Raw genomic sequence first — 20543 nt, 5'->3', positions numbered from 1 at the left:
TGACAGGCGCGCATGAATACATTTATGATTATATAATGAGGATGATGAACCACAAACGTAAAATCAGAAATCCATTTACAGCACAAACTAAAGTTAACAATATTTTTATATAATATCCAACAACTTGAATATATCAGCTATTATTTCTTATAATAAGTACAAAATAATTCAATTAAAAAGCCAACAGTGCAGTACTATTTCCAACGACGACGCCATTTAACAGACGTCATGACGGCATAACGCGTGTAAGCTGTCTTTGCTGAGGGGAATTTTCACCGGTGAATTCCTGTCTTCCACGGGCAAGTATTGGAGAAAACAGTAACTTGTTAGATTGCTCAATCCTGTTTTTATGTAGAAATGCAGCAATTAGGCGTCTTGCTACTTTATGCATAATTATCATTTCTATTTTTGATGCATCTGTATTAAAAAGGTTTAATCTGAGTTAATTGTACTTCAAGTTAATACGTTTTTGTTATTTATCTATACTTTCTTATATTCGCAGTACACAGTGACAATGAATGCCCACGTGATAAACGCCACTAACGCCACCTACAATACCTATGACTACTACATGATGCTTTCCCACAGTGGAATGCCCTTCGATCTGTCTCTCCGAGGTCATCTGAAAGGCATTAGTGATAACCTTAACCTAGTGACAGACATACAACCAGTTTCAAAGTCAGTGCAGGTAATATACATGAAACTACCTAGCTAAGAAATAGAAAAACCTGGACCTTCGTTTGACGCTAAATAAACAGAAAAGTCCTTTGCGGGATTTTTCCGAAATTTAGACAAGTTAATCCTTTTTAAAACTAGCGCCATGAATCCTTAACAAATTGTATAGAACATAAGATTTGTGTCATTATTTGAAATCATATTCACGAAAGGCTTTTAAATATCTAAGTTGTACACAATAATTTCTTTTGCTATAATACCACCGTATACAATCATTGCATTCTGTACATGTGGTTTATATTGTTTTCAATTACTGTTGTTGACACCTAAAATATTTTATGATAAGATGTTTGTTTAAATTACTTAAAGTTGTGTGTTTTATGATTTAAGATTGTAGTGTAAAAATATAAAGTTTATTTAGTTACCTCAATCTATCATCTTACATTATTGCACTGAATGTGTGTTTATATTAACATATTCTGTAATATGAGTATTGACCTGCTATCGTTTATTATTACTTCCCTTAACATACAGGTTTCGTTTAGTCCAGTTGCTCCTATTTAAGTTAGTTTACTACTGCGTGTATATTTGTTCTTGACAGGTACCTTCTCCAGTCGGGGATGGGAACGAAGAGAGTCCAGAGCAGAAACCGTGTGTGGAGGCACTGGGGAGGACATTGGTGACGTTTAATGTTGAAAACGTAGCAGTGACCGATGGGATTGAGATGAGGTGGGACTACAACTATAGCAGACAAGTGTGTGGGGGACAGGACCAATACCTTATATCTGGATTGTACGGACGTCAGGCTGTAAACTCTCGCTGGAAATTTCAGTAAGTATAGTTTAGTAACTTGACGACAAAAGCGGGTATTTCAGATAGCCTTCAAATATGTCAACGTTTTAAGTGACTTTTGCAAAAAACTTCCACTAAACTACCAGTTAGTCGGTGAACATACTCAGACATAACCTCAAATGTTTTGAAAAAAACATAATATCATCAGGTTGGCGCAGATGAGTTTTACTTGCTCTACTTATATCCCATATTGACTGATACAGATATGAGAAATAGTGTGGTTTAATCTATTGATTTTTGTATCTAGCTACTGGGCGACTGCAGACGTGACTGCCACTAAGTCGCGTGATGCTGTTGGTCAGCAGGAGGCAGTGGTCATGTCCAAGTCACACAGAGGCAACTTCCATGCTCACATGAGACACTTCCCGGTTCATTTTTTGCTGGACTATAGCAGTCAGTTAGTGAACACTTCTTATATCCTGCGTGTCACTGAAAACCCTAGAAGCAACATAACCGTCCTTCTGCAAAGCCAGTTGCAGACACCGTGGCCAGTGGTCAATTTCAACATTAAACGTGAGTTGCTGTTAAAATACCACAATAAACATTAACATCACATGTGAAACACGGCTTCTCTAAGGATTTGTTTACAATGTTATAACACCCGATGAAATAAAGTTTGCTTAGGTGTCTTAAAAAACACATGAAATGAGTAAATGTGCTTGCTTTTTTACAGACACTTACGTTTGGACGGGCCATCTGATGCACACAACGGAAGTGACGTCTGCATGGCTGGATGTCGACACAGTAATCCACTATAACATCTCGTGGTTTGACGTCCTCAGTGCAGAAATGCACAGCTACCTGAACTCGCGGGTAAGTGTCTTTTGAATTTGCCTTCAGTATTTTTTTATTGCATAAGTTTGCGAAGGAATTTGATGGCAACTTTCTTAATATCACGAAATCTTTATATTTCGCCGTAGCATGCTGGCGTATTACGACAATTTAAACCAGAGAAATAAAAACGAAATGCACACGAAAAATCCATGATACACTTTAAATCGACTTATATGGTTCACACTGATCAATTACACTTATCATTGCCATCGTCATAATGGGGAGAACGACAATTAAATGTGTCCAATTCTAATTGTTAAAAATAAACCGAGTCAAAGGACTGACTAAAAGAAATAAGTATAAGTACATTATGAACGTACTGAAAGGTGACATGAAAGATTGCTACCCTTTATTTTTTATCACGATATTTTTTTCGTGACAACCTCATTTGTCACCTCAAGTTGTACGTACGTTCCTTAAATAATAAATTGCTTACAGGTGCCATTAAATGCATAAAGAACAGTCCCCAGTGCATAATAGTAAAATGACGAGAAATGCGTTATTAGTTATATTATCATATTTCTCAGTAACGCCGTGGATATTTATATTGCCTGTGAGCCGCATCAAAAGGCAGTTGTATACAATGTACTTGTATTTTCCTGTTTTCATGTTTACGCAGTTATTGAATTACAACAAACCAAAGTATATGATATTAAACATACGAGAATATATATAATCCTTAAAATGCGGCAAAAACCCATAGCACGTGCTTTTTCCTGTGATAGGAATTTTCAATGCAAAACAACAACCATTAAAACATATTTTCATCAGCTTCCACTAGTTTTCATTTTTTGGTATTTTAATAATAATAATTTGAGGTTCTAATATACCGCTTTATCACAACCTAGTTCGTAGGTAGTCTCAAAGCGGTTCACAAAGTAATACAATCATAAAAATGCATTTAAAGCATAGTAACAGCATGATTAAATTACGTCACATGGCCTTTAATTTGAAAAAAGAAATCTGATTTCAACGATTTTACTTGGCATTATATCATCTTGTTTTCTCTTTTTATAGCTGCCATGGTTACCAGGAAGAACAAATGTAACCGGTCGATATGAAAAGACAGATGGCATTTTGCCTCAACTATTGTTGGTTTTAGAGAGATCAGACGGCATAATAGAACTAAAGGCTGACATGGTCAACACAACTTTCAACATTATCACTTTAACATTCCGAAAGGTAGCGAATAGTTTGACAACATATGCATATACTGAATATATAAAGACTCAAAATTCAGATATTGTTCGATTTCTCTCAAATTTAGTTGGTAGGTGTATTTTAGCACTGTAAACTCTACTGCGGTATCCGTTTTCTGATTCGACAAAATGGCTGCCATATACTGACTTCTGGTTGGTCTAAACTTAGATATTGTTTGATATTACTCATTTGGTATGTAGGTGAATTTGGAATTGTGACCTCAACTATGGCATCCATTTTCTTATTCGACAAAATGGCTGCCGTATACTGGCTTCTGATTGGTCGAAATTTAGATATTCTACGATTTCACTCATATTTGGTATGTAGCTGTATTGTGCCGACCCTGATTTGCGTAAGTATTGATAAGAAGTATCTGTGGTTATTCACATTCTTTTTTAAAATATGGTTGATTTTTAGGTCACCCGAGACAAAGCCTTTTGTCCGGCTTCGACCGTCGTCCGTCGTGCGTCCTTAAACAATTAACATTTTCGACTTCTTCTCCAAAACCCCTCAATCCATTTAAATGAAATTTTGCAGAAACCTTCCATAGCCAAAGATCAACTAAAATTGTGAATTATATGGTCCCTAGCCCCCAGGAGTCCGAGGGGCGTGGTCAAAAAGGGTCAAATTGACTAAAATTTCAAAAAACTTCTACTCAAGATCCAGGTATGATATAATCGAATTCTCTTCATAGATAGAAGGGTCTTAAGACGCTTTAACAAAAATTGTGAATTTCATGACCCTGGGGTCTCAAGATTCCCACTTGGGAGGGGATAAACTTTACTATAGTTTAATTGTGAATTATATGGTCCCCAGCCTCCTTGGGCCTGAGGGGCGGGCCCAAAAAGGGTCAAATTGACTAAAATTTCAGAAATCTTTTTCTCAAGATCCAGATATGGTAGAATCAAATACTCTTCATAGATGGAAGGGTCTTAAGGCGCTTTACCATAATTCAGCTACTGACAGAACCACTCTTTGTACATAGTACATATACTACCCAGATCTTTCACAATAATTTTGCATTACATGTAGTTCAAGTTACCTTTGTTACAAAATGATTTCTTTTTCATTTGGCAACATCGATAACATCAGATTTTACATAACTCAGGTGACCGTTAAGGCCCATGGGTCTCTTGTTGTTTGATGAGGTGTTTGGGGGACATCTGTAATGACCTCCATTACAATTACCACTTGTTGTATAATTACTTGTTCATGAAATGAACCCAGAATGTTACTTGTTTTCTTTAATGCTAACGGTAACTTTTAACCTACAAATTCAGCCATAATGAAATTTCTTCATTGACGACAATTCTCTTGTAATTACATGATGTCATTCAATCATGGATGTGTAATATTGTATGCCATATCTGTGCACGTCTTTCAACATCAAAATAGTGAATTGTCAGTCAATATAAAACATTGTTTATCCTTTCTGACTGCATGAGTTCTCAACCACTACATAATTTGTTGTCAGTCAATGCATAACATTGTATGTCCTTTCTGACTCCGTCAGCCCTCAACATAAAAATAGTGTATTGTCAATGTAAAACATTATACGTCATTTCTGACCGCATCAGATCTCAACCAGTACATATACTGTTGTCAGTCAATGTATAACATTGTATGTCCTTTCTGACTCCGTCATCTCTCAACATCAAAATAGTTTGTTATCAGTCAATGTATAACATTGTATGTTCCAATATGACGTCAGCTCTTACATTCTTCATAGCATGATTTCAATCAATAGATATACGTATGTGCGTCTACTGTTAGAATCAGTTTTCAAACTAGTCAAAGATTTTTTAATAAGTTGGAGCAAAACAGTTTTTCCCTATTGTCAACGTTAGCGCTCAATTTTCATGGAGTGATGTAGTCAGTAAATATTTTAGTATTACAGCTCTCAACCAATTTATGTTTATAAAACATGCAGTCAATATACAATACTGTTATTTCCTATTGTTAGCCCACCAACATCAGATGGTGAACTGTCCGTCCTTAAATAATTCTTGTAAGTGCTTTTTCTCAGAAAGTATTAGAGGGATTTTTCTCAAATAGCACATCTAGAGGTTTTGCCACCAGACACTCATCTTGAAATTTTACAATTTCATTGTCACTATTTCTCAAGAAATACGGAGCAGATCTTTCTCAAATTTCAAATTCAGGTTATCCTTGTTATAAAATACATGCTGTGCGATTAACTTGATCCAACAACAAACATCTGTGATGAAAAATAACTCGAGCGTCGTTAAAACCCCCTTTACACATGATGGCGTCTTTTTGGCCTCCCTCAGCGACCATAACATTGGTCATGTCGCCGTTGTCGGCTAAGAGGAGGCCGAATGGAACAGTTACTTAAAAACATGATTTTCTGAGTTAAGGCGTCCTGGCCATTTTTTGGTCGCTCATAGGTGGAACAAAGGTTGAACTCCTGTGTACAGGGGACTTTACTGCTTACATTACTCAATCAAATAGATAAAAGGATAGAAGACAAAATATCCCCCTTGCATAGAACCTATGAAGATGAAGCCAGGCTCTTTCTGGGTTATTTTATTTTTTCTTGCAATCTTTGGAAAGCAAAAGCAAAATAATAAAAAAAAATATGCAAACACATTATATATGAGAGATCATTTATTTTCTGGGATGGATATTTTCTTTTGATGTTTTAGTCAGGCGAGGAGGCCATGCATTTACTGACGTGGCAAATGGCACTGAGTAGCATGCGTGCCATTACGCACACATTGAGTTGGAATCCCGATCTGGTCCAAGTCGTCAGGAAAGACAGTTTCGGCCGGCTTAGTTGGTTGCAGTTGGCTCTCGTAGATGTGGGGGAGGTCGCCCTGGCTAACGCAAATAAACCTGCCTTGCTTATGTTGATTCCCTTCACGGACATGGTATGAAAAACTGCAATTTGAAGCCTTTTCTGACCTATCAGTTTCATTTTAATGACAAATTGTTTTTGGTGGTATCCTACGTGAAGAACCATTTTACATCTATGGTCCTTTTTATTGTAACCTGTAACCTTTTGTTCTGTTGGTAAGATTTTGTTCAAACTTGATAGTAAAAACTATTGGAGAATTTTCGATATGGTGATTAACGACATATTCATTTCATGGCATCATCAAAAATTGCCGCTATTTTTTTCTTTTTTTACTTCTATTCTATAGGTCTATTTTTGTTTATACTTGGTGGTAAATTATACATGTCGTATTACATTCTTATGTAATGCCTTAATACCCGTATTCTGGAAAACTGGTTTCTTTTTGGCGTCATTTGGGGTCACATACAGTAAGGTACACGGCGAGGCCCTCGTTGTCAGTGTTCTAGTTCTCGAGAAATTATATTAAGGAGAATAAAAACTGATCTTAACACATTTTTATAACCTCTTTTTCAGACACATTGTATGAAGGAGAATAAAAACTGATCTTAATAAAGTTTTATAAACTCTTTTTCAGACACTAGGTGTTTTCCTAGAAACCTATTTATATCCATGCTTGCGATTTCCTGTGACCAACAGTGGTCCTGGATCCTCAAGTATCGGGGAAAACTCTCAAAGCACGCAAGAGGCGACGGAAATAGAAGTGGCTGGTGATTCGGAAACAACTCCTCCACATAAAACTAATTTTGGTATTGCTGCTCATTTACATTGTTCTTCATTAACTCGACATTAATTTCAGTTAGGTTCGGCGTATTGTCTTCTCATAAACGTCGTTAAGTATGCCGTATGGGGATAGTTTTCCCCTAGAAGTTTATGAACTATCATTTCATTTATATATTGAATAAAATATTCAGAGCAATGCTGATATTCCTTCGGAATGGTGATAAAATAGGCCGAATTCAACATTCCACGATTTCTTGATTTTCTTTTTGTTGTGTTGTACAATCTAGTGGTGGAGATGAATGATCTATGCTATAAACTTCGATTTTAGAGGTAGCCAGTGTCCTGACAAATCAAACCGTAAATCGTCTGTTGTTTCAGGAGACTTGCTTGCAAAATCATTAGCTAGAACCGTGGGGTCGAGCCTTACAGTCTTTGTTGGGATCAGTACCCGCCCCCCATGGATTGTGAGGCGTCTTATGGACATCCTGATACGCCCTGCAGTAGAGAAGTTATTGGCTGAATCTCGTATCTCCTTCACAGCTCCTCTCCTTGGCCAATGGCATTCATTTGTAGTGAGTATATATTTGAAGAGTAAAAATATATACGATATAAGATGTGATGGGAAGTATTTTTAAAGGATATACAATGTATTTAAATAAAAGGAACATTTTTGATAAGTATATGAACGTTTATACTCTTGATGGCTTTATACCCATATGAAGGGAAACATTATCAAAGAGTAAAGATATGAAGGGAAACATTCTTAGTTAATTTAGATATGAAGGGACATATTCTTAGATGGTCCTATAGATCACAAGCAATTCTCATTATATTGTTTTAGTGTTATTATTGTAAGTGAATATAGATATGATGGAACATGTTTTAGTTGGTATTGATATGGTTATGTACATGCTTTCAAACTTAATGACAGAAAATATTAAACATTTTTACTTTGAAAAGTTAATAATGAACAACACATATATATGGCATCAACAGTTACAGCACCGTGCCAAAATATGTCCTCACTAAAATCCAACATGGCCGATGCAAGAAATGTGAACACAATAAACAAACGATTTTACTTACATTTTACCGCCCAAATATACTTAATACTGGGTTATATTTCCCTTTCTGATGATTACTACCTTGCATCGGCTCGGTAAACTGTCAGTTTTCTTATTTAAGACAAAGCACGTTTCCAAGAAACTGCAAAGTTTACTAACTTTATAGGTATGCTCTCGTCCGTCCGTCCTTCCCTCCGTCCTTCCGTCCTTCCGTCTGGTGAAGGACCCGTCCGTCCGTCCGTCCTGACGTCCGAGAGGTTTGTCCGGGACATATCTTCTATACTATTTCATCTGAAGTATCCATATTTGGTGTACAAGGCCATCCTTGGATGGCGGAGTGCAGAGTGGAAGAATTAGGTCACTGTGATCTATGGATTGACCTTTGACCTTCAATGTTTAAAAAAGTTTGTCCGGGGCATATCTTCTAATCTATTTCACCTGGAGTAACCAGATTTGGTGTAGAAAGACATCTTGGGATGGCGGAGTGCAAATTGCAAGAAAACGGTCACTTTGACCTCACTGTGACATATGCTTTGACGTTTGACCTTAACTTTTGAAAAACCTTTGTCCGGGGTATATTATTCATACTATTCCACCTGGAGTAATCAGATTTCGTGTACAAGGATATCTGGGTATAGCAGAGTACTGAGTGCAATAATTAGGTCACAGCTACCTATGACTTGACCATTGACCTTCACTTTTGAAAAGATTTGTCCGGGGCATATCTTCTACACTTTTCACCTGGAGTAACCATATTTTGTGTACAAGGCCATCCTGGGATGGCGGTGTGCAGGGTGGAAGAATTAGGTCACTGTGATCTATGGATTGACCTTCACTTTTTCAAATTTTGTCCGGGTCAAATATTCTATTCAATTTCACATGGAGTGACCATATTTGGTGTACAATGAGTGTTTGGGGTTACGGAGTGCAGAGTGCAAGAATTTGATCACTGTGAGCTATGCCTTTACCTTTGACCTTCAATGTTTAAAAAAGTTTGTCCGGGACATATCTTGTAATCTATTTCACCTGGAGTAACCAGATTTGGTGTAGTGCAATGAAGTAGGTCACTATGACTTCACTTTGACCTATGTTTCCTGGCATAAGTGTACTGTTCATTAAATAAAGAAATCATTACCGGTGAAGGACTATGGATTTCCTTGTAATACTTTGCCTTGTTTCTATTCACTTCACTTATTCTGATCCTTTTTCGTACCTTGCATCTTTTAAATCCCAAGTCATATACACTCCTCTGAATTATTCTACGGGACTCTTTCGGAGGATGCATATCTATTGAATTCAGTTGTAATATCGTCAAAATGTGAGCGTCTTTTCTGTTTAACTTACATTTTAAGTGTTCGCTTTGTTACAATCTGGCAAACTTTTGATTCATTTTGCTTCAAACTTACGATGTTCTTCTGGACGCCAGATGGAAATGCTTTGCCCTTTTCGCCCCGTTACTACAGACGGCGCGGATTCGTTTTTACCGGAAGCAGACGGCAATAAGCTTCCGGTTTACAAAGACATTATTGCACGAAGCGCGGTCGATGCGAAGGGGAAATCTTGCGAGTCGATTAAGAACCCATTCAATTTCAAGTCGAGATAAACTATTGCACCACCACTTTGTTTGGGGATATATTTTTGACACGGTGCTGTATATGTATGCTGTTGCAATGAAATAGTAAACCAAGCCACAGACACACGCCTCAAAACACCGAGTATGTATACTCAGTATATTAGTGATACAGCAAAACAACGTGAAAGTAATGGAACTTATAATTGTATCTGCAGATTACCAAACGACAATGCCAAAAAGCTGCGTTTTTGAATGGAATTGATCAGGGGATTAGTGTAATACTCTCTATATATCTGTTGCGGTGAGTAGTGTCACTGTTATTTCTTGTAGTCACCACCAAGACAGACCTATGGATTTCGCTACCTTGAGGGAGTATATGGTCGCTTAACCAAGGGAATCCACAATAACATCGGAACCTTCCGTGGCTTCGTCATCAACAGACAGTACTTGGTCACATACAATGATCGAGTATACCACATACCAGGTAATTAAAAAATAACCAGGATGATTTTTTGGCTATATAGTTTATACCGGAACAAACTGTGTGATCTTTTGTGCATAAACAGCTTTGCGGATTTATGCAAACTGCACATAGTGTTTTCGGTATATACCGCATAGCCCAAACAATGATTCTGGTTATCCCCTTATAATTTAATATAAACAGCAAGACAACATTCATTCATTTTTGATAACAACATAAAAACAAAACATGTTTGCACAAAACACAACATAGCGCAATAATTTCACCGCAAAGCAACTTCAACCAGTCAAAAGTTGAAATTACAAATACCGCGCCAAACATTGCGGAACGACGTTATCACTACTTGTTTTGTGTTGTCTGCTATTTAGGTTATACGATGCAGCCTGACAAGTCTAACAATGGGGAAATAGCCAAAATTATATTATACACTTATAATCCTTTAGCTGATCACATTAAATAATTTCATACTAGCCTACTGATAAAGAAGCAATAGTCATTTATAGTTATAACAAAGATTGAAAGCAAAGCATTTTTTTATTTCATATCTGGCTGTATAGTGCACACTCTCCGACAGGGCTTTTGACGGAATATGTCAACTGTACATTCTATAAATGTTCTGAAATGTACAGATAATCGAAACGTAAACGGTTGGCATAAAATTTGGTTGTACTCATTAATAGTCTATACTGACTGTTAAAACTGGGAAAGTGTACGTTTCAAAAATAAATCACACCTTGAAATCATGAATGGAATGTTCGTTACATAGATGACCAGGCCGCCGATTGTGTCCACTTGCTGGCCGGAGACTTTAAGCGCGAGAAGTTTGCGGTACTGCTATCACGCCAGGGCATCACCGTGGCCACCAGCGAAATGTCGGTGACGTTGGAGTATGGTGGAAACGTCTTCCGCGACAACTGTCCTCGTCCCGTGTGAGTGAACTTAGTAGTTCCCATATACAAAAAGTGATATCAATACCTCAAATAAATCCCAGTATGAAAGCTTATGCAAAGTGTTCTTTAGAACATTGTTATATGTTTTGTATCAGTGTCATCAGCAATGAAAAAGATACCTTGGACAAAATGCATCGTTTAGTATATAAAATCTACCTTTGTATCTTACATTCGAGCAGCATATCTACTTAAATCACATGTTTTTAAGGAGAAATTGACGTAGCTATAATGTATGCACTTTTTAAAACATTAATATTGTAGCTAATGTAAATTTGTGTTTAGATGGTTGCCGTTTGGACGTAAATGGAAACGCATTCACGTGTTTATGGAACGTGACGATGTGATTCTGAATACAACATATGGCGTGCAGATCTCGTGCTATTACCGACGCGACGTGTGCCGTATCGATCTGATGGAAAACCATTTTTCTAACTCTTGGGGGTTATTGGGCACAAACGACGGAGAACCCGGGTCGGACTTTCAGCTTCCCAGTAAATATATCACCTCTGTTGTCAACACCTTCATCCAGAGCTACGCTGTCGGCGGTCCGCCTCGGTGCATTTCTCCAGAGTCCAAGCATCACGCAAGGGTAGACGAATCACTATATCCTCATCCTCCGGCCAACGCACAGACACTATGTAGTGCAGAAATGGCTGATGAATGCAATAGACAGTTTAAGAGGGCAATACAGTCTACATGTCATTCTACCATATCACACCGGCAGTTCTTGGTAAGTTTAGCTCTAGTTCCGTGTAGCATTTTTCTATTTAATTCGTGAAAAAGAAAATAAATGGGACTATAAGAAAAATGAAAACAAAAAACAAAACAAAAACGAATAACAAAAGTAACTTTCAGAAGAGATAGCTATTTCTGTAACTATATATAAATAAAATCGATCTGGAATGACACAATTTGCATCAATAAAATAAGAATAACTTTATCGTTGTTAACATAATTGCTGTGATTGTCTTTACCAGGAGAACTGTCTGTCCGAAGCCAGAAGCTGCGGTCTTGTTGCATTTGACGCTTGCAAACACATCCGTGCATACGAATATGTCTGCCATTTGAGATTCAATTATGACTCAATAGCTGGTAACATTTATGTAAAATTAATATATAAGTCTAAGAAATAATATTTGGTAAAGCTTCTTTAAAAGATAAATATGTATTATGTAAATTATTACATATACTTAAGTGGTGATAGTATATGAATATTATTGTGGCCAAGTTTATTGATGAGATTTCGTATGTATATTTATAGAAGACTGTTCATTCTTAAATACTTAACAGTATGTTTGTCATACGATATCTGGTAAATTTTACAAACTGAACGTTTGTTTTGATAAGAGATGGATAATTGCAGACACGATTCTGCTAAAGAAAGATGGAACAAGGTGCAACTTTTATATTTCAGTTAACTGTATCAAAGACACTAAACGAGAAAACGATGAGGGCAGTCGGCGGCCAGTAGATGTCGTGTTGGTCGTATCTGATGTTTTGGAGTCCTTACGAACTGACATTGAGGCCCATGTGGAGACTTTACTGAACATTGTAAAGTATAATATACGTAACGTACAATTGGGAATTATCGGGTACGGAGGAGATACACAAATGTTTGATGCACTAGACCCGACGGTCTCCACAAGGTAAGTATGACAAAACAAGGCAGATATATCCTGCATATTAAAGGATTGAATCCTGTTTTGTTGAGGTTTATGGGGTATAAACCTCAATGGGTCTTGAGACAAATATTATGAACTGCGGGTTTATACCCTATAAATCTCAAAAAACGAGATGCTATCCTTATATTCACATTCAGTGTAATATTTATATGCTTTGATCATTTCTAAATTATCGGTCTTGTGCAAGTCTAACTCCACGGAACGTATCGAAGTTAATGACGTCATCGCTCACTGTGAGACATCATTCTGGTAAGATGAATAACTTGTATGCATTGATTACAACGGAAAAACATATTAAGGTGTAAATTAGTTTTTTAATCCAATTGAAAACTTCTGACAAAAAAACCCTAACAAACAGAAAACAATTTATTAATATAATTACTTCCCGTGCTCCGCAGAATAACAAAGTAACCAGGTTGATAATATGTTGATGTATTCATACGCCAACTGGAAAGTTCAATGAAAAATAACCTCTAAAATGTTTAATAGATTTCCCGAACGAGGTTGATTTGTCTATATCTCTGTCTACAATGTATGATAATCAACTTCACTCCTATAGGATAGTTTTTCGATGCCTTTATCCACTACAAGACAGATATGCTGCTCTCAAACGAAGTAGGCCTTAAATTACTCCAAACCGATTAGAGGGATTTGTTGTCGCCTTAGCCTTCGCTATCATTGCAATGCTGATGACAAACAAATTTACATGGTCATCACACCACAGGACAGCTGGGATACAATTTCAGATAATCTGGAAGCTTGCCTGACAGATATCAGTACCTGGATGAACGCCAACATGCTAAAGCTTAATCAGGAACAGACGGAACTAATCGTCTTTTCCCCAAAGTGTCAGCAAACAATGGCTCTCCAGCTCAAGGTCGGTGCCAGAACTATTGAGATTGTCGCAGCTTGGATTATGGAAACGCCCTGCTCTGTGGTATATCTGACAAACTAACTAGTCGTCTGCAAAGGGTCCAGAACACTACAGCACGGCTGGTTACTCGTACTCGAAAGAGAGAGCACATCACATCTGTGATATCTTCATTGCACTGGTTACCTGTACGATACAGGTCGCAGTACACAATTTTGGTGTACACTTACAAGGCACTGAATGGAAAAGTTCCCCAGTACCTACATGAGCATGTTACCCTATATCAGCCGTCACGATCACTGCGGTCGGAGTTAGAATCATTGTTGTGTGTCCCAAAATCTCGTACTGTGCTTTTGGAGGGTTTCGGCCACGTTGTGGAATAGCCACCCATCTGCTATTAGAAAGTCAAATACCCTGGACAAATTTAAGAGGGATATCAAAACGCACCTCTCCACGTCTGCATTTTAGGCTCTTTGCAAAGACGTCATGAAAATTCCACCCTTTGTTTGTTAATTTATGTGCATATTCACTGCCTTCTTTTTATAAGTGGATTTGTCATTGTCTCCTACATGGTAGATATGTGCAATTCAAATCTCCGTTATGAAGGTCTGTCAAGGTCTTTCCTCAACTTAAACAGATTTTTTCACCACACAAAGAAGAATATATGGTTCACAAAGTTGTTTAATGTGCGTTATCCTCCATTGATTTACTCAGATATTTTCTGCCATGATAAAATACCTTATCACTATGTTAAAAAAACACGCTTGTCGTTTCGGAGCACATTGCTACGCCAAAGATTTGTGGTGTCTATGATGACTTTATCATTCAATTAGATGTTTCTGTTGTTTCTTTCTTTTCGTACCGTCTTTGTCCTGCATTAAATATATCATACAAGGTGGAAACACTACGTCTGCTTCCGCTTTATTCAATTTTTGTCATGTTAAAAAACAAGAACCATGAAAAGTACATAAACCCAGCAGTCTATGACAAAACGTGCGTACATAATTACAATCGATACTTAATGTTATTTATATAAAGTATTACATAATTTTGTTATAGTTACTATATGGGTATTTAAGATGAATTTATAACATATGTTAAAGGTACATGGTATCTTTGGATACGTTGGATGTTGTTGCGACTAATTCCGCATGGAGAGGAGCGTGGAAGCGGTTTCCAAATTTTGTTACAATGAATGACGCATTGGATATGGCCGCAAGTTATCCTTACCGGATGAACACTCAGAGAGTGGTCATCGTATTATCCAGAGAGGTAAGTGAGCACGGCACACACATATACGCGTATACAATCAGGATGTCAACTAATCCTAAATTCCATGTATGATAGAAAATTATCAATGTATCAACCATACGTTACATTTAGCAATCACAATATTGCATTATGAATAGATAAAAAAATGAAATCAAAACCATGTTTACGACCTCTTGGCAATGAGGTTTCTTTTTCTGATTTGATTTGTAGGTTACATGTTGGCAAATGGCAAGGTAGTATTAAGATATTTTAAATTACAGTAGTCTCTCCTGTTAAAAAAAAATCTGATAATTTTGTGGCGTCATAATTATTTTCGAAAGCACGCATTGATGAATTTCAAACGGAGTTGTTTAATGTGCGTAATCCTCCATTGACCTACTCAGATCTTTTGATGTATTTTAACCATTCCTCTCCAAATATTTCCCCTGATGCTGTCAGTTCAACTATCGTAATTTTCATTTTGCTGTATTAGTCGTTTAGCAGTCGATTAAAAGCTCGATTTGAGGAATTCTATTGGAATATACTGTTTATAAAAGTCTCAATTACATAATGATAATAGTTCAGCATCAGTCGCTCCTTTATTCTCCTTCTATGTTGACCATTAAGGCATCCATCTAGCATCGCCGATGATTGTACTTATCGGAACAGGTCTCTTCTGTGCACTACCTTTAGAGCATTGTGTTTAAAAATTTAAAATGGCCGCTTTGGTCTCTGATTCGTTGAGACATTTTCAACTTATTCTCATAAACAGTTGCACTGCTAGATTCCAAACAAGGTACAAATGTTCCTCATGGGGTCAGAAACAAGTCTTTTTACTTTTCATGCCGATCTGAGATCCAGGATGGCAACCATACACTGTAAGTCTGATTTGCTGAGAGATTTTCAACTTCTAAAGAACGACTGAGGCGAATGACTTCAATCTTGGTAAAAATGTGTTCCTTATGAGATCCCCAAAATTTCCATCCTTACGTCTGATTGGCCAAGACACTTTCAATTTCTTCTCAAGAATGACTGCACTAATCGACAAGTGTTCTTACTATCAGTGTCGATCATGAAATTAAAAATGGTTACCCTGGCCTCTGATTGGCTGAGATTTTCCGTCTTCTCAAAAAGGGCTGATGTTATTGTATTCAAACTTGGTACAATTTTCCTTATGAGGATCCCAATAAGTGGTTTACTTCTAGTGCTTATCAGGAAATCAAAGATGGTTACCCCTACTTATTTACAGTCTACACACTTGAAATGCAAATATATTACAGAGTAGTACAGTTGCGGGATTACACAATGTTACGCGATGTGCGGTGTGCGTGCGATGCACATTTGTGCGCACGATGGACGAACGTTGTGCGGTAACAATCGTAGTTGGTGTAAATTGAGGAATGGCTTAACAATGTATACGGTTTCGGGCTTAAACATGTAAAAGTTATTTATAATTATGTTCCTATATTTTAGCTACCTTTATAAGCTTATATCTTTCTTTTTGTAATTTCTTCAATTTAGAAATGGTCTTTTCGGGGTATTTTTAGCGACCCAAAATCGACACATGTAAAATTATAACATTTACAGACGCGGTCCAATATACAAGTAAACATAACCACTTATTTTTTACGGGACCTTCACCGTAGTGTTCCTCAACCTCGGCACTAAAGTACCTCGTCGAGGTTTGGAAATCATCGTGAAAGGGAACTATAGAGCAAAACGACTGTAATTAAAAAATACCTAATGTTTTTTCATTACGGTCAAACAGTATAACATATCAGCTCTTTGTGCCAGACATAGGCCAGGTGAAATAATCTTAAATGTTATGATGAAAAAATAAATATATGCAGTGTACTTTATTGCATAAGAGCATTGCGGATTTTTTCATTCCGTAATACCACCTATTGTACCTTATCGCACATTTGTGTGAAGAGAGGCGCACAACGGGGAGAACGATTGTTAATTGCACAGTTGTGCGCACCATATGCGGACGGTGTGCGAACGCTATTTTGATGCGTTGTGTGGTTACACAACTATAAATAAAACTAGGACAGGCTCGTTCCTGGTGGTTTATGTAAAAGATTTTCAATCCAACCCTTTTTTCTGTCTATTATACTTTAAAAAGAACAGAATATTCCTTATATGTTTTATTTGCATCGGTGATCATCGCATATGTGATTTGTCATTTTAATTTTCGTTTCAGAATCCAAATATTACTGATGATGTAAGAACAAAATATGAGAATTTGAATATAATAGTCAATTCGTTTGGGGATTACAAGACCGTGGATGCCTCTAACAAAGTCAATGGCATAAACTGGGACGGTTCGGTCATATACAGGAATTGGTTGTCGACGTATCGCATAATGCCCCTTCCGGAGGTAAGATCCAAACAAGCGCATCCTATTTTATAGCATCGAATATTTGAAATTTATGTTTTTATGTCAGGCTATACTTCATTATATAAACTCATTTAATTAGTATATTAAAGATGCATTCATTTACTAATTAATGCACACAAATTAAGTTTAGCCTTATCTTTATTATTAACATGACAAATCATCAAAATGATTGTCGGCGCTGTAACAAATGTCGAGGTAAATCGTCGCAGGAAATGTGGTTTTAAGAGGAAAAGAGACATTGTTATTCTACTATGGGATCTACGATTCTGAATGGAACATTAACACTTCAACTCCTTTGACCATATTGGGAAATAAAATGCGTTTAAAATGATTTGCATTACACAACAATCAAATAGCCTATGTTACTGTTAGTAATAGGGGACATATAGACAACGAAATAATGCCATTAAAGAATACCATGTACTATACCCCGGGGTACATTAATAACAAAGGCAATATTTTGTAGACTTTTTTTCTTTCTGAAATCAATGGAAGCGGAATAATCGTAATCTATGAGAGTAGTTTTAAATAACTTCTAAGAATATCAAAACAGAACAAAATAGTTATTAGCATGGCGACAGTTTGCAATTTTCTTTGTGTCTGCAATTCTGCTCAATTCGAATTCCACTTAGTGATAACTACTCAATTCTCGTATCAACATATCACAATTGAATTTAAAATGTAAGAATTATGTAATCATTGAACAATTTCACTGTTAAACAATTTCATTTGAACACAAACGGAAGACACATGAATCCGCTGCGCCTAACAAATACATATAAAATACAAGTAAGTTTAAATGAAGTTAAACATTACTTTAACAGCAGTTTACATGTTTAGTCAATGGCCTATGTTGAAAGTTGTCCTGGCATAAACTACGACAATTTCCTATTTCAACACGAGTTTTCTTTTGTAATGAGAAAGGAAGATACTCATTTCTCAACATCGCCAGGGTATGAACATATGGAAATGCTTGCTCACAAAATCGTACAGCTTTGGTAGCACTCATATCTTTTAGTGAAAATGATTATTTCGCAAGATTAGTTAATATTACCACACCACGAATATTTCAATTTATAAAATATTGATAAAGTAAATTTGTTTACAGGGAAGCCTTGTACAGCTAGTGGTAGCTACTAAGGGAGCGGTCTTCAATGCTGACTCGGTCACCGAACGTCGCGAAAAGAGATTGCGACATATCGTCAGGCACATCAAAAAACAAATCAAGCTAAATAACTTCTGCTGACATGACGGTGTAACTCGTCGGTTTAGGTCGCAGCCGATTTGCGAGTCTGCAATTTAATCGTCATTTATGTTCTCTTTTAAAACGCTAACAGCATCTGTTAACACACATTTGAAAATGATCACTAAGATAAACCCAAAAAGACGGAATTAAAAAAAATATGAATACATTACATTATATGTAATACTAACGATAATTTGGAGTCTAGTTATTATAGGAGCATATCTCAAGAGTTTGACCGAATGAAAAATGCCCCCCTCCCCCATCCCTACACACACTCGTGGTGGCATGTTATCGTGTTAATCTAACGCATTTATAATCCCAGTACAGTCTATTTCTTCCTACAAGTAATTCATATACAGAGTAACTTTTCGCTTTCAGATGAATTATCTTCCCTGATAATTGTATTCGTGGTGTAAATGTCTGTAGAACTCTGCATTTAAAGATCAAACAAAACATTTCTCCGAAGTACTTTTCAAAAATTCGAAATTGTCGTTTCGTTAAACATTAAATTACAAAGCAATGGAAATATCATTTAGATCTTCGAAATCGTTGGCACGATTTGAACATCATCAGGTAATGAAGTGAAGTCGTTCATATCACTGAAGGAATCATGTTATGGTGGTTAAATGTTAGTAAAAATATTTACATGACATACATTTGTATATATGTGATTTACAAATTACAACTAATGTAGTGTATTTCATATTTCTTTTAATTTTGTTGCATAATGCCCGTATACAACCAAATGCAGTGATATGTATGATAGATAATTACGTATTTGCTATGTTTTTAAAATTATAAATAAATAAGTAATAACAAAATAATGTGTATTGAATAACGAATGGTTTATATATTTTTGATAAAGAAAAGTACAATTTCTGAATACAAATTGTGGTGGATAAATATCATATGTGTTTGGCACATTTTTGATAAGGAAGGGTATGATTGCTATAACTGGATAAACCTTATATTTAATAAGGAAAAATAATAGTTATTAATTAAGAACTCGTCGGTCAAACGTTCGAAATTATAGTGAAAGTAAACGCACACCAAATAGATCGCAATCGCTCCTTACTCTTTGGCTATCCTTTATATTCATGGTATGAATATTAAATGATGATATGACTTTCCGTATAACATAATGTTTAGGAGCGAATTACATAAAGCTGTATACTAAGTGTGTGGTAAAGGAGAACGTACTGTATGAAATATAGCGTGAAAGATAATACTGCATACCGTGAAATTGATGTTGCAGTTACACTGAGTGCGAATTATACATAGTAATAACATTTCAAGGGCGAAGTGAACGTTGCGCGAAAATGGATTATCCCATTTAAAGGCGAAATTGTCCCGGTATACATTAGTTACTGCGTAACGACACAGTGGTACCCGCATGTCAATATAGTAACAATATTCAAATTAAGTGTCATAATAATATACCATAATTTTAGCATTGGCAAGTGATTGACTTGAGATGAGGTAGTGATAACAACAATACAATGTCGCGTTACGTACTGGTAGTCTACCTATTTTAGTTAATAATGTTGTCATCTCTTCTTTGTTTAATGTGTTGTCACTAGTTGTAATTGTTTCATAATGATATTCATTGAGAGAGTACATCAGCCTTTTGAAAATATCCTATCCTCAATAGGTACATTATTTTTTAAATGTAGATAATCATTTTCTTTAAGTTTGATTAAATATGGTAACTAAGATTGTGTTTGGATAAAAGGCCACTGTATGGAAGGTATCTGGGTGCATGGGAACTTACAGAGTGGTTACTTATTATAAATTTCGACAAAGGCAAGCGAAATATAACGATGTACTTATATAGCCATTTTTTATGTATTAATAAAAAAAAACAT

The 20543-nt window shown here is 36.3% G+C and overlaps 2 protein-coding genes across 2 annotated transcripts in view; both read left to right on the top strand.

Annotated features, from left to right (window-relative positions):
• LOC110453807 (apolipoprotein B-100-like) overlaps positions 1-11210 on the top strand; it is a gene marked incomplete at its 5' end in the record, with an annotated part of 31444 nt that extends 20234 nt beyond the window's left edge. Inside the window, 10 exons of the mRNA XM_021502967.1 lie at positions 503-688; positions 1277-1506; positions 1775-2040; positions 2201-2340; positions 3379-3543; positions 6228-6452; positions 7014-7185; positions 7538-7731; positions 10127-10280; positions 11044-11210. Of these exons, the coding sequence (XP_021358642.1) occupies positions 503-688; positions 1277-1506; positions 1775-2040; positions 2201-2340; positions 3379-3543; positions 6228-6452; positions 7014-7185; positions 7538-7731; positions 10127-10280; positions 11044-11210 (1899 nt within the window). The remainder of the gene's footprint in view (positions 1-502; positions 689-1276; positions 1507-1774; positions 2041-2200; positions 2341-3378; positions 3544-6227; positions 6453-7013; positions 7186-7537; positions 7732-10126; positions 10281-11043) is intronic.
• Positions 11211-11515: 305 nt separating this feature from the next.
• Positions 11516-20465, top strand: LOC110453815 (apolipophorins-like). Its single transcript, XM_021502983.1, has 6 exons — positions 11516-11957; positions 12205-12319; positions 12642-12873; positions 14884-15052; positions 17235-17411; positions 18541-20465. The coding sequence occupies exons 1-6, from the start codon at positions 11553-11555 to the stop codon at positions 18676-18678; spliced, it is 1236 nt and encodes a 411-aa protein (XP_021358658.1). The 5' UTR covers positions 11516-11552; the 3' UTR covers positions 18679-20465.
• Positions 20466-20543: the final 78 nt, after the last annotated feature.

The sequence above is a fragment of the Mizuhopecten yessoensis genome, unplaced genomic scaffold, assembly GCF_002113885.1.
Source record: "Mizuhopecten yessoensis strain PY_sf001 unplaced genomic scaffold, ASM211388v2 scaffold7513, whole genome shotgun sequence".
NCBI classification, from domain to species: domain Eukaryota; kingdom Metazoa; phylum Mollusca; class Bivalvia; order Pectinida; family Pectinidae; genus Mizuhopecten; species Mizuhopecten yessoensis.
Note: the sequence above shows the minus strand (reverse complement) of the source record. Positions and strands in the feature narration are given on the sequence as shown.

Bases quoted from the DNA above. Each gene is read 5' to 3' on its own strand.
- LOC110453815 (XM_021502983.1), top strand. From the start codon at position 11,553: ATGGAACGTGACGATGTGATTCTGAATACAACATATGGCGTGCAGATC. The intron at 11,958-12,204 runs GTAAGTTTAGCT...TGTCTTTACCAG, and splicing joins TATCACACCGGCAGTTCTTG to GAGAACTGTCTGTCCGAAGC. The intron at 17,412-18,540 runs GTAAGATCCAAA...ATTTGTTTACAG, and splicing joins GCATAATGCCCCTTCCGGAG to GGAAGCCTTGTACAGCTAGT.